At 56.1% G+C, this 14,445-nt stretch overlaps 1 protein-coding gene across 1 annotated transcript in view; it reads right to left on the reverse strand.

Annotated features, from left to right (window-relative positions):
- Positions 1-14,445, reverse strand: part of ATP6V0D1 (ATPase H+ transporting V0 subunit d1) — a 36,249-nt gene that overhangs the window by 10,444 nt on the left and 11,360 nt on the right. Inside the window, exon 2 of the mRNA XM_014827616.3 lies at positions 4,039-4,210. Within this exon, the coding sequence (XP_014683102.1) occupies positions 4,039-4,210 (172 nt within the window). The remainder of the gene's footprint in view (positions 1-4,038; positions 4,211-14,445) is intronic.

Consider the following 14,445-nt stretch of genomic DNA (forward strand, 5'->3'; position numbering starts at 1 on the left):
CTCTCCTACGGGAAGCCATCATGGAATGGCCCAGGTCAAGATCCTCTCCAAAGCCAAAAAACCCTAATAGAGGCTCTAACTCAAGTCACACAGCAAGCTGGGCCTGGAAGGAGCCCTTGGTATAGGGGCATATTACATATTATTGCTGTGAAATTGAGCTGAATCATTTCAAGACCACATGACTGGTAACCGTCTACTTCAGGGGGAACTCTCTCACTCAGGGCCTGTCTGCCCCATGCCAGGCAGCTGCCTCCACTCTGACCACATACTCTCCCGAGTGACCTCTCTAACCCTACCTGATCCTGGAGTCCTGTCAATGCCAGCAAGCCTCATGTGACCCAGGGCTCCACTTGTAGCAGCTGCCCACAGGCCTTTCCTGGAGCTGTTGACACCACCACTGGCACTCATCCCATTACATCCATACATCTCCCTCCCTCCTAGCATTGGGCCTGGCCCAGAGCTGACACTGGTCATGTGTGTTGGCTGAAGGCTGGCTAGGATCTACAAAACCATTGGACACTGTCTCTCACCACGGGAAGGCCTTGACTAGCTTCCGTTTGCACACCTTCAGTGACAAGGAACTCAGCATCTCCTGCAGAAGCCTGTTCCAGCCATCCTGGGGCAGCTCTGAAGGTAACTAAGAGACTCTGAGGGATGGAGCTAAGGTGACCTCTGTAGTGGTCCCAACCTCTGCCCAGCTGGGCCAGTTTTCTCTGTGGGTAGCAATGGCATTGTTTCAAGTCTTCACACCCAGATGGAGCCTCTAACTAATGCTTTCACCAACTTGGGGGACCACATTCTCTTCTCTGGCTACATTCCTCTGGACATCTCTAAGATATGAGGCTCCATGCTCTAGCTGCTCAGGACATGTATGATTCCCTCAGTCTAGAACATCCCTCCCCCAATTCTTCCTTTAAATACCCTTCCTCTCAGCCAAACAGTCACTTCCTCAGGGAAGCCAGTTGTGAGTTCCCAGCCTGGGGGAGATCTCCTGGACTGGTCCCTACAGAAGGGTTCACCTCTTTCTGCAACACTCCTCACTCCTGGAATGACCCAGAGTGGAGGAAGTGGAGGAGGAGATAGGGAAAGAACAGTCAGGGAGGCAGGAGTTAAATCAGAGAAACACCACAAGAGGCAGGAGACTGCTGGGAGGAGGTGAGTGGAGGGTGGCTTCTGATCAGGCCTGGAGACCTTGACCACATGAAGGTCAGCAGTGACCTTAGCCAGAGCCTCGCGGTGGAGTGATGGGACTGCACAGACTGGAGGCTTGAAGGATGAGGGATGGTGAGAGAACAGAGAGTGAATGTAAAAGTTTAGTCCCCATGAGACAAGATTTTAATGATGTGAGAGATCTGAGCTTGTTTAGATGCTAATGGGATTAATGCGGAAGGGAAGGTGGCTGTAGATGAGTGGCCACTCAGGGTCCGGGAGTGGGGACTCAGGACATTAGGGGAAGGAGGACCCAAGAGAAAAGGAGAGCACCTCTGACATTGGAACAGGGTTGTGTTGGTGGGGGGGGGGGGGGGGGGGGCAGGTACAGATGCAGAGATTAGAGGCTGTGGGGAGAGGAAGCAGGCAGCTGGGTAGAGACAAGCTGAAGCCAGCTGAGCTGGTGAGCGTGCATTTCTGGCAGCAGGGATCATCCGCCCAATGTCAGCTTCCCCAGCTTTGCTCCCAGCAGCAGAGGCAGGGGAGAGCGCCTCCAGGCTGGAGGCTGCTGGGACTCCTCCAGGGCTGGGGGGCTGCCAGCCGGGCGGGACCATGAGACAGGCAGCCAAAAGAGCTGCGGATGTTGGCAGAAGAGTGCGTGAATGATAGACCAGGGAACTTCAGCTGGGGAGGGAGGAAAATCAAGACAGAAGGGGCAGCAGGGGAGGAAGCTAGGCCCAGAGTCCTGCTGTGTCCGGAACCCACGTCCCACAAGGGACTGAGACTGGGCTGGAAGAACTGAGGGTTGTGGGTAGAGAGGGGGTGCCTGACTCAGCAATTTCATGGGTGGAGCAGTTCCAAGTGGTGACATTGCCTTGGGCAGTTATCAATGGAGGTGGCTGAAGTGAAGAGCAGAGGAGTGGGTCACTGGAGATGACAAGGTCATGAAATGAGCAGCCACAGGCTCAGATGGGCTAACACATGGCTGGTGAGCTCTTCCTGAGTGAGGGCAGGAGTGAGGGGATGGAAGCCTCTAAGCCACAATCACCTATGAATGGAAGGGGCGGAGAAGTGACAGCCTGCCACAGGACAGCGCTTGGCTGCTTTAAGCATGCTTGGTGCTTACAGCCAACCTCCAGCAAAGAGCTGGCGGCTGTGCAGCCTCAGTCACGCTCAGAGCCCTCTCCAGTTTCATGGCCTGGCAGGCTGAGACTAAGCCTCTGAGGGCACTAACACAGGCCAGGGCCTAGCTGCACAGGCAGGTGGCCAAGTGGGCAGCAGGATGGATGACATCTGCCCTCCGACCACTGGCATGGGGCCAGGCCTCCTCTGGCCAACCTAGCTGGCAAGGCCAGAACATTCACCAGGAAGCCAAAGGAGCCTTGTGCAAACAAGGTGAAGGCCAGGCTCTGCTTCCTGGTACATCCTTGACTCTGGCCTTGGGGCAAGGGACACACAGGCCCAGGCCAGGGGATGACTGACAGATGGGGTGCTGTGGTGTGACCCCCAATGCAGCAGCACAAGACACACCCTATCTCTGGCCTCCTGGCCCAGTAGGACCACGTTGGTTGTACCTTGACCGGGGCCAGGGCAGTGTGATTATGGGCAAAGCAAGCACAGCAGGAAGGCCCCTGGGGAAGGAGGCCCCCAGGGAAGGAGGCCCCCAGGAGAGAGCCTGCTTCCCAGCCTGGGCAGGTTCCCTGAGCCCTTCAGGTATTCCAGCCTGCGGTCCTCACTCGAGAATGGAGCCCTTCTGGCTGCAGCACCCACTTGAGCAAGCGGATCTTGAGAAAGTGGCTGCTCCTTGCTGGGGGTGGGAATCAGGTCAGGCAGCAGGCATCCAGCATGTCCCTGCAGGGACAAGCAGAGCAGGTGTGCCAGGTCTCAAGAAGGAGGGTGGGGGCACCGTCATCAGGGAATGGCAGAAGCTAGACATTACCCGGAAGAGTGCCTGGAAATACTTCCCTGTAACACATACTCACACTCCACCAGCACAGAGCACACTCACATAAACCAGTCACCGATCATGCCTCTGCTCACCACCTGTGTGGGGCAGCTACTTGGATAGGGGCTGTCTCTTCATCCACTGGGCCCTGGCTCATGGCTCCCGGGCATCCCTGCAGAGGGGGCCTCTCTACCTCCCTGTTTCCACAAGCACACCTGGCAAGTAGAGGCTGCCTCATCCAGGAGCCCTCCCCGCCACCTGCAGGTCCTAGGGTCCTTTCCTCTGCTCAGCACCTCCAGGAGCTTAGTGGAGGCAGGGCTGCACCCAAGGGTTATATGATAGGGAAGCTGGGCAGCCAAGGGTCTTAAGCGTGCAGGCCTGGGCAACATAGACTAGGAAAGACAGCCAGGTGTTCCACTCCCCCACCCCCAACCCCTTCTCCCCGAGACCCAGGGCCATGGTCAGACAAGATAGAGAATGGGCCTCAGTCCAGACAGGGCCAAAGAACCTGAATGGTCCACCCCAAGAACCTGACTCTTCAGAGCTCTGTCATCCCCTGACGCCTGACCCTGGCACAGGGGGTGGGTGCCCAGTGAGTGTTCAGTATGAGTGCTGTAGAGGGAGTGAAGAAAAGGGCTCCCATCATGCCTGGTCTCCCCATCCCAATCTCTGTAACACCAGGCATGCAGGGAAAGGGGGCTTCATCTGGCACTACAGCATGGGATACTCTTGCCTGCCCACCAGATTCCCGGCCAGCAGTGAAGGAGCTGATGACCCCACTTTATGGGTGGTGGCCTGTAGGTCCAGGGTTGTTGATTAACCAGCCCAGCCATACAGTCCGGGAGGACTCTGCAGGCAGCAGGCCTGAGCCTATGCTGAGCCAACTCTGGCAGGTGTAGCTGTCCAGCCCAGTGGGAGGGGAGGGCACTATAAGGCACACTCACGTAATGAAGTCCAGGAAACTGGCGAGTGGCTCATAGGCGTGGTTCCTCATGTGGCGGAACTCCACCACCATCTTCTCCTTGAGCCGGTCATCGATGACTGACACTGTCAGTGGTGATGCCTCGTTGGCCAGGAAGTTGCCATAGTCAGTGCTCTGCAGGTGCAGCTTCAGGTCTAAAACCCAAAGGTGGGAGGTGAGGGCTGGCCCTCCCCAGTGCCCCAATTCTCCATCCCCAATCTTACGCTGGGCCCCAGTCTCTCCCCGGCAGTTGTGTCCTGCTGCTACCCTGCACTCCTGTCCCTGTTCCACCTCCCTGCTGGCTCAGGGCCTACTCCAGGGCAGTCAGGCCAAGGCCCTGGAGATGCTCCCAGACCCTTGGGCCACAAGCCAACATATTGAGCCCCAGAGTCCAAGCACAAGTAGAACCATTGTTCCCCCAGATGGCAAGGAGGCCTGGGAAACCTCAACCCAAGGTGCCATTCACAACTCACAGCCTTTGAGGCCCTTCTGCATGGTGGACTCTAGGATGGCCCTAACCTAGAGCAGAATAAAACATGGGCCTGCCCTCAAGGGCCACAGGGTTAGGGGAGCAAGCCAACATACCTCCAGGCAGAAATAATGTAGATGAAATAAAGGAGATACCACAAGCCCTGGGAATAAAGTGGAGAGGACACAGAGACAGGACTGAGAGGATGAGAGGGTATGCCAGCCTGGCTCAGAGCAGAGGACAGGGACAGGAAAATACAAAGGAAATAGCTAACAGGATGGTGTGAGTGACAAGTGGCCTGGAGAGCGAATGAGTGGTATGAGGGAGGGATGAGGCTGGGAGGAAAGATTGGCCTTGCCCTAGGAGTGGCTGGAGGCAGCCTGGCCAATCCTATGGGCTCTCCTGAGCTCTTAAGAACAGGGGTAAGGGAAAAGGGAGAGGACAGAGCAGAAGGGCCCTGGGGAGGCAGGACAGGTGAGACCCAGAGGGATTGTGGCAACAACCTGACAGTCTCCCAGCTTTTGCCCTTGCCTCTCACCCCTCAGTCTGTCCTCCACACAGCAGCCACAGCAATCTTCTCAAGACACAAAGCAGACCACGTCACTCATCTGCACCTTGTCACCTCAAGGCCTTTCCCTGTCCCCTTGCCTGGAAAGTGACAATCTCTCCTCAAACATCCCCTCTTCAGAGGCCTCTCCCGAGTAGCCCCATCACTCTGTCCTTTCACTTGTGCTACTTTTCTTTGTAACACTTATCCCACCTGGCATAGGACACATAAGCTCCACAATGGCAGGGACTTTGGGTCACCACAGTATCCTAGAGCCTAGGATAGAGCACGTTCTTGTGTGTTTTCATGCTCAGTAAATAAGTGTGGAATGAATGAAACACTGGGAAGAGAGTTGGTGAAGACAGCAGGAGGGTTTACTCCTGAATTTTGAAACGGGGGACACTGTGGTAGTGATGTCAACACCAAGGAGAGCTGTTGAGAAGGGACCTGTGCGTGTGTGCGTGTGTGTGCATGTGTGTGTGTGTGTGTATGAATGCCCAACAGCCGAGGTTGGCCTCTACTGACTGGGGACTGTATGCTTTCCGTCCCCTGGGGAGGCTACCGAGAGGATGACAGAAAGGGTCACACTTGCAAACATTTCCACAAGCTCCCAATTAAGGCCTCCTTGTGTATCCATGGGCCTAGAAGGACATGCTATCCTGAGCTGTTGAGACAGGAAGGGAGCGTGAGGCACATGATCCCTCCACAGGCTTAGGAGATTCCTGTGATGCCCCTCCTCCCATGCCCCATCAAGAGAAGACTGATCTCAGCATGGAGTCAGATGTGTAAAGGAGAGATGGAAGAGTATGTGGGAGGGAGGGGTATGCACACCGCTGGAGTGGATGCCTTCCACTTGCATCTCTGGGTGGCAGCCTGATGGCAGGAAGCACTTAAGTCCTCTGTGGCTCCTGGCACTCACAGAGTCGACTTTAACTTCATGAGGCTTGCAGGAGGCCTTCACCATCTGCTGCCTTCACCATCACTCTACCCTTCACACCTACTTTTCTCCCATGGCCACCCTAAAGGAGGACAGAACAGAGGGCAAGGTGGGGCAAGGAGAAGCCACCAGGGCCCTGTTCTGTGCCATGAACGCTGCTGTCTTTTCGCCCAGGAAGTGTGTACACTTCGATGTCCTCACCCCAAGCTGTCTGCCATGAGCCCTGGCCCTGGGCTCTATTCCTCTCCATCCTCACCACAGTCTGGCCAAGGCCCACCTATGTCTGGAACAAGGCATGGATGAGAAAAGGTGCTGTGCTCAGTAATACTTGAGTTGCTGCATTAGCTGATTATCCATTTGGTTGTTAACTGTAATTGATGGCCGTTGCCGTAACAGTATATCACCTGCATTTCTACCTTTAGTAATGGGCTTTATGCCTAGGTTTTAATATCCTTGACTCTGGACAAGTGCACAACTCTTTTTAAAAGAAACATGGTTTACCTGTACAAAACCGATCAGTTTTGAGAGATCGTTAATGACCTTGGAGTGGTTGTTGTGGGTGTGAAATAAATGGTGAGAATATGAATTGGCCCCTCTGATTACAGCATTGAAAGTAAGTCTAAGTAATTTTTCCAGTCATACTCATGCCCTGACTTTATATACTTGTATCTCTCAATGAACATTGTGATACTTGAAAAAAAAAAAAGGGGGCAGGGGGTTCTGGTCCAGGCACAGCAGGTGCTCAGATCTCCACTAGGGGAAGCTGCGGAGCAGACAGCAGCTGAAAGCCCGGCCCAGAATGTGGTGTTCTGGGTCAGACTGTGTGGTGCAGCAGCTGCCAGCCCAAACCTGTCCGTTTATCCACTCAGCCACCGCAGCCAATCGAGAGCCCTTCTCAGGCGATGAGACGCCTTCCTCTCCAGCTCACAGCTGGGCCTGAGGGCTAGGCCAGATGCACAGAGAGGGCCCCAGGGCAAAACCCAGTCCTCTTGTCAGGACCCCTCATGCCAGGGGCCCCACTATTCTCTGGGACAGCAAGTCCAGGCCCCGGACCCCAACCCAGCCTCCTGATTCCCACCCTCCAAAGCATCCAAGGGCCAGGCCTCCCCCAGGCATCCATGTTGCTGGAAAGCTTCCCTGGGTGCTGTCACCTCCCACTTTAGCCTCTCAAGCTCTCTAGCAGTGTGCAACTTCTTCTGCCCTAGCCTCTGCCTTTGCTCCATATGGCTTCTCTCCCTGGGAAGGCTCACTCCCCACCACCAAGTACCCTCTCCTCCTCCAGCCCCTACTGACTCCATCCAACACCTGGCACTCGTCAAGTGGGAGTCAGCACCCCAACACAAGGGGGCAACCAAGACCCACTCTAACTAGAAACAGATGGGGCCCTGCTGAGTACTCAGCCCCATGCCAGAAGCACCCTGTGTGCTAGACTTCCCAGCCATGCCCATTTCACAGACTCAAAGAGAAATGAGAGAGAACATGAAACTTGTCCAGAGTCCCATAGTCAGGCATAGTGTGGCTGAGATGTGGATCACGCCTGATAGATTCTGTCCATTTCCAGCTCTGGTCTCCTCTCCTCCTCCACCCTTGACATCCCTGATCACACTCTCCCACAGCCCTTGGCCCAGGATGGGCCTTTCAGATATGGACCCAGCTGCCTACCCAGACTTTAGTCCCAGAAAAGGCAGGTGGCAGAGGGGTGAGAGAGGCCAGAGCATGCCCCCTCCACAACCTTGGGAGTAGCCTGGACACTCATTGCCACCTGACAATGGCCCTGGACTGCCATGACTCATGGACAAGTCCCTCTGGCATCACTTGTGGAGTCAGCCATTCCTAGAGAAGCTAGAAGGGTGTGCATGTGAATGAAAGGGGCACAGCTGAGGGCTAGGCTCTCCTTTGCACACCTCTCCACCCTGGGGGTTTAGCACGGGCCCTAAAGCAAACACCCCGTGCCTTGGTTGCTGCGTTCTGCTGACGCTGCATCTGGGGAAGCCATGGCTCCCAGCACTGCTGGAACGCAGAAGGCCGGGTGGTTTCTGCTGGCGTGTGTCGGATCAGAGCAAACCCGGGAGACTCTACTGAGAATCCTGCCCAAGGTCTGAAGAATCTTCCTTACCAGGAAACTCATTTTTAAAACCCCCAGGGACGATGTCAAGGGGCCATTCCAGACCACTTTCGCTAGCCAAGCTCTGAGTTTCCCTGTGACCCAGGGAGAGGGGACAGCCTGCCAGCTAAGAAGGCAAGCTGGAGGCAGGCAGGCGACCTGATCCCTCAGCTTGGACCACACAGGCTTCTGAACCAGCTGTGACCCTGTCTGAGAAATCCTGCACTCGGGCCCAGGGGCTGGCAGCCCCAGGCACTTCAGACAGTCCTCAGGGCTGAAGAGGCCATTAGAAATCTCCCCCCACCAGCTTCCTGCTCTGACGGATGTGGATGCAGAGGAGGGGGTGTGACTGGGGGTGGGATCTGAGTACAGGAGGAGAGGCCTGGAACTTGTTGAGAGCTTCGTGGGAGACCGAGCCACCCAGCCCTGGCCCACCCCGAAGGGCAGCCGAGGACGCCAGGGGCTCTGGGAAGGCAGGGGCTAGTTCTGCTCTGTGCCCTGGGCTTAGCAGCCTGACAGCTTCGGTGACGGCCCCTAAGAGGCCGAGACGTGCCTGGGCTGAGGCATGAGCAGTGTTCTGCTTAGCACAGACTCGGGGGACCACTCTGGTCTACCCACAAGCCCAGCTGTCTACCCCAAATCCTCCCCTCCGTGGCCCAGCACCAGGAATGTCTGGCCAGTCTGGGATCTCTCATAGCAAAAGACTTCCTCAGAGGCTGATTTCTCATGTCCAAGAAGATGCTGCTGCTATCAGGAAGTTCCCTCTGAAGTCTGACCTAAACCCCTCTTCAGAGGAAGCTGTCCAGCTGTTTCCCAGTGCCTCCAGCCTTCCCTGAGGGCCTTGGGCCTACTTCTCAGCACCCCTCACCCCACCCAAGACGTTCTCACACCTCTTCTGCTTCCTAGTGTCACCTGTCCCCAGTGTTCTGGTACATCTCTCCCCAACTCCATCTCCAGGCCTCCTCACGGCCACAGTGCCCTTTTGCTGGCCTCCTGCCCCATATCTTGGCTCCCTGCTCCCAAGTCCACTCTTGACACTGTCAGGAGAGTGAAGTCCTCCAATGCCAATGTGTCATTGTCACCTTTACCCAGTGGCCCCTGTGGCCTAAGAGCTAGTGCCCTGCCTCTTCCCCACAGCCTGGGAGGCCCTACACTTTCAGCCCTAGCACTGCCTTAGCCTCAACCCTTGACTCTGCTCTACCAGTGCTATTGTCCAGCTAGAGTGACCCACCTATGATCTCTGCCCCAAGAAAGACCTCCAGGGAAGTCTACAGGATGCACTAGAGAAAAGCCCTTGAAGTATAGAAGACAGGGCTGCTTCCCCAGGCCCAGCCAGAGAAGCTGGGTTGGGAGGGCACTCCTCCAGCCTAGAAAGTGAGAGGTCCTGCCCACCCTCCTCCACAGGGCACCACTCACCACCTTGAGGTTGCCTGTGTCAAAGGCCACTGCCCCAGCTCCAGCAGGGTCCAGCTGAGCTCTCTGAAGGCTCCTGGGCAGGCTGCAGCCCAACACCCACCTGGTGCGGCTGTTCCTCACATAGCTCCTAGGGTCGCACCAGACTCAAGCTGGCCCCATAGCTTCCACCTGTCCCTTCACCTCCCGGTTTCCCTCAACCTAGGTCTCCTGGCCCAGGACCCTTCAGCAGCAGAGCTCTGACCCTAGCTGGCACCCCTGATTACCACCCCAGCCCAGCTGGCAGGGCATGAGGACTCCTAGTCTGACCAGCACTTTCTCCTCTCTGTGGGACAAAGTGTGGGCTTGGCAGCCAGCCCCAACCAGACCTTGAGAGGTGGCAGCTGGGTAGCCCTGCCCCCAGCCACTTCCTGAAACGTTTCCCACGTCCTGCCAGCCCTGACAGTGATATTTCAGCCCCTCCAGAGCTCCCAAGGGCAGGCAGCATGTGGCCTCTCCAGTCCTCCTCAAGGGCCCTGGGGAGGCAGGAAGGGAATGTCTTGGACCATGCCACACTGCCCCTGGAGCCAGCAGGCATAGAGGCAGCCCGTGGCACAGTACACTATACAGGGCAGCCCCCTGCTCTAGACTCACCCATGGCTGCATGGCCCATAGAGGGGCCCTGCTGGCCAGCTGGCCATGGCAAAGTGTGAGAGGACAGTGTGTTCCCAGACTTCACTTCTGCTTTTCCAGAGGTCACTCAACGATGCTCTCCTGGGGAGCTCAGGGGTTTTCAGGAATTGCGGCCTGCTGAGTGAAACCAGATGTGCAAATATGCTCCCTAGAGCCTAGTGTACCTACTCCCCACGAGGGCAGCAGGGCCTTGGAGCCTGTTCCACCATTCCCCACTGGGCCTAGGTAAGGGTCCGCTTTCAAGGGACCAGACCTGGGCTCCACTTGCAGAGCTCGTTCTGCCCCAGAGGCTCTCCAATGTTGCAACTTCCAGGGGCTCAAAGCAGAGAAACTCAGATGGATGGACAGATGTGGACAGACAGTCCAGCTGGTGGTCCAACAAAGCCATAGCCCCTCATTGGCAAATGTGCTATGCCTGTCTCCTCTCTAGGCTTTGCAGGTGAGTGAGACCTCTTCTTCATATCAGTTCCAAGGCAGGTGTGTGCACTGGCTGGCTGGCTCTGCAGGGTCAGAGCACCACATCTGCAACTCCCAGTGTAAGAGCCATAGCATGGAAACCATTAACCCTGGGGTTACACAGGACATGCAGCACAGACTAAGCATCTTCTTTGCCCTCAGGCCTCTGCCAGGGCTTATCACAGGTCCCCTGCAAACCTCACATAATACCAACTGACTAACCCTGAGTTCCAACTCTTCCTATCAAATGCTAGTTCTTCTTCCCCTCCCTGAGGTCCCACCTGCCATTCCCCAGCCAGAGCCTTGACACTGCCCTCCCCTCAACTGTAGTGTCCAGGACCCCTTGCCATGGCAAGTGCAGGACCACTCATCATCCATCAGCTGGTCTATGCCACAGCCCCAGCTCACCTCTGCAGCCCCATTTTGTCAGATCATTGGTTTCAGGACACTCCTTAGGTGGCCGAGTGGCTCTCAGGGGAGAGAGAACCTGGGTTTTGGAGCCACAGAGACCTGAGTTCGAATCCTGTTCCACAGCTTGGCCCCAAGCAGCTTGAGGAATCTATATGGACCCAGGTTCCTAGCCAGTCACCTGGTGAAAGGCTGTGCAAGGCCAGCATCTCAGGGCACCCGCCACAGACACTGAACAGAGGCAGTGGTATACAGAGAAAACTGAGCACAGCACACCACAATCCATCTCTTCTGGCAGAGAGAATCCTACCCAGAGCTTCCCAACTAACACCCTCAGCCCCAGTCATGTAGTCTGTGTTCTCGACTCTAGGTTGTTGCTGAGGCTGTCCTACTCAGTGCTCCATAGAAGGCTCCTGCCCTTCCTTCCCATGGCCTGTCCCGATCCTTCCTCTGGGGCTCTGGCACATCCTTCTCCCCTTCCTAAAGGCTGTAGGGGGCCCTTGTACAGCACAGGCATGCAAACACACAGGCCCCACTTTGCTATCTCCTGGAGAAGGAGAGCTGGCTCAAAATCTGAGACTCCTATCCCCAAGCCCATGTCTCACCTCACCTACCAGCAAGATCATATAAAGCTCTGGGCAGCCCCAGGGACCTGGACAGAGGCTAGGACCCAACTCTGCACCACCCACCACACCCTGAGCTGCTGCCCTGGGGGCCTTAGGACGAGGAAGGAGATGGTGCAGCCAAGGGCAGCTCTTGCTCTATGGGAAGCCCCTGGGCTGGCGGGCCAGCAGCCTTGGGAAGAACCTGGAGTCTACTGCTGGCACAGCCACATGCAAGCTACTGGGTTTCAGTTGGCATAAGGCAGAGCTCCTACAGGGAAAGGACTGTGAGTTCTCCTTCCTTAGTCCCTAGACTGGCACCCCTGCTGCGGGCCTTTTAGTGAGGTGAGCATTCGCAGGAGGGGGATGGGACTGATCTGCAGAGGTAGCCCAGCTGACACCACGGGCCAGTGGCACCACCCACCAGCAATATCAGATACAAGGATCAAAAGGGAGTGTCACTCCCCAGGTCAAGGAGGCAGCAGGATGTTTGACCCAGGTTCGCCACCCTTCTCCCAGCTCCGAGACAGGTGGTAGGTGGTGGTGGCAGAGCCACATTTAATTACCCTCATGCTCTCAGGAACACCTCGTCCCTGCAGCTGGGAGAATAAAGTATCTCTCACATCCTATGAGGAAGTCAATCCATTCGACAGTCAGGAGGGTGCCAGGCAGGCGACAGTCCCATGTGCCAAAGGGAGGGGCAGAACCGGTTACTGCTGCACCCAGGGCAAGTTCCAAGAAGCTCTCCTCTGACTGAGTAGAGATCCACATGGACAACCCCTCATCAGGACACCCCCACCCAGGTCCTAGGGCTCCACGGGACTGGCATGTCCCGAGAGACACAGGGCTTGGAGGGCAGCTTCCTTATGTTCCCCTGCCATAGCCCAGCCTAAGAATCTAGCAACCCTGGCCATTGAGACAGGGGCCATACCCGCCTCTGCTGCTTCCCTGCACTTTGACCTTGAGCAAGCTCTTCCTTCTCCAGGCTTGCCACTGCAGTTATAAAACCTGAAGGTTGGAGTGGATCTGGGGCTGCGAGAAAGAGCTTCTTTTCATTTTCCCAAAGATGTAAGTCTGCCGGAGTGTGAGTGAGAGAGATAAAGTGATCCGGTCTGGCCAGGTGTCAGGCAGCCCAGGGAAGGTCAGCTGTGGCAGTGAGCTTGTTGAGAAGCTGGCCCAAGCCCATGTCTGGCTCCCAGGTGCACTGGCCACACTGCCTGAGCGATCCTGTCAGCTCGTGATGGTGGACTTCTGTTCTACATGCAAAGACTCTGGAGGAAGGACACTAAGGAAAGCTAGAACTCACGTGGTTGGGGGAAGACAGTTCTAGGGCCTCCAGACTGCTGTTCACAGTAGATTAAGCCAGGTCAGGCTGGGTCCTGCCAGCTCCACAGTGCCTAGAGTCAAAGCTATGGAAATACTCACTTTGCTTAGACTTAGGCCTTATAGATGGGCTCACAGAATCAAGCCTCTTTTGGGGCTGTAAGCCATGCTACTCTCAGCATGAAGTGTCATTCCCTGCAGCTCATAGAAACTGGACAGAGCAGCCTGGGCCAGGAACAGAGTTAATCCATTCCATACCCATGCCCAGCAGAGCCAAGAGGCTTGGGCCAGGCAGGAAGTGGCAGGAGCAGTAACCATGCAGGCTGGTCCTGTATAGCACTCCCAGGCCCCCTTACTCACTCTCAAGGGCCTGGCAGGACATGTGCAGGAAGAGCAGTAACATGCCAGACCGAGCATGATCAGCATGTGGACCTGGGCTGGCCCCTGGGAGGCAAGTTGTCCCTTGCTCAGGGAGCCTCAGAGCAGAAGCTAGGTCCAAACTACGGAAGTCAGTGGAGAGATGCGGGTGATAGGAAGGCATGGAGCCTGGGCCAGGCCTGAAGGATCGATAACACTCCAGGACCCTCATTTCCCCCAGGCCCTGACATATGGTATCTGGCTTGTAGCTTAAAAGGCTGAAGATGGGGGGAAATGGGTGAGCTACAACCCATGACCTGGCAGCCTCAGGCCCTGTGTGCTGGGTCATGGTTGTAGTTCACCCATACTCCTTGATCTCCAACCCTTTAATCTCCAAGATAGATAGCATGTGGCAAGGCCTGGTGGAACAGTGAGGGCTCCAGAAGCAGGGCTTCTTTCACCTGACCACCCTTTCCTAAGTTGGGGGCCGGGCACACAGAGCCACAGTCCAGGCATCCTTGAGTGAACAAATGAAAGAACAAATGAAGGAAAGAATCAAAGAAGGTAGAGTGATTGAACAGGAGGAGCCAAGACGGATGTCAGGAGACCAAAAGCAAGCCCTTGGGCCTCATCTGGGAGTAACTTTCCCAGTAAAATAAAAGGGTTGGATAAGATTACCTCCAGAAGCCTGGTCAGCTCTGACACTCTTTACCCTAGTCAGGCCCGACTGCACTGACTCTCTGCAACCCCAGCCCCTGAGGGCCACTCGATCTCAGGGTAAGCCCAGAGGCCTGAATACCCAATAGAGCAGCCTTGGCAGATCTGACAGCAGGTGCAGGGGAGGCCCAGGGCTGTGGAGCCTCTGAGCAGCTATCAGAGCAGGGGCAGGGGCAGGCAGGAAAGGCCAAGTTGCAGCATCAAGGACACCACAGATGACTCCTCAGAGGGGAAAGCCCCATCCGCCAGCCAAATATGAAGCCTCAGCTGAGGTCAAGGCCTGAAAACCATTGCCTGAGTGGCTGGGGGGGACAAGGTCTGGGCAAGTATCCAGGACTAGGCCAGAGTTGGCCAGGAAAGTAGTGCCCAGCAACCAGTCAGGGCT

Source organism: Equus asinus, chromosome 28, assembly GCF_041296235.1.
Source record: "Equus asinus isolate D_3611 breed Donkey chromosome 28, EquAss-T2T_v2, whole genome shotgun sequence".
NCBI lineage: Eukaryota > Metazoa > Chordata > Mammalia > Perissodactyla > Equidae > Equus > Equus asinus.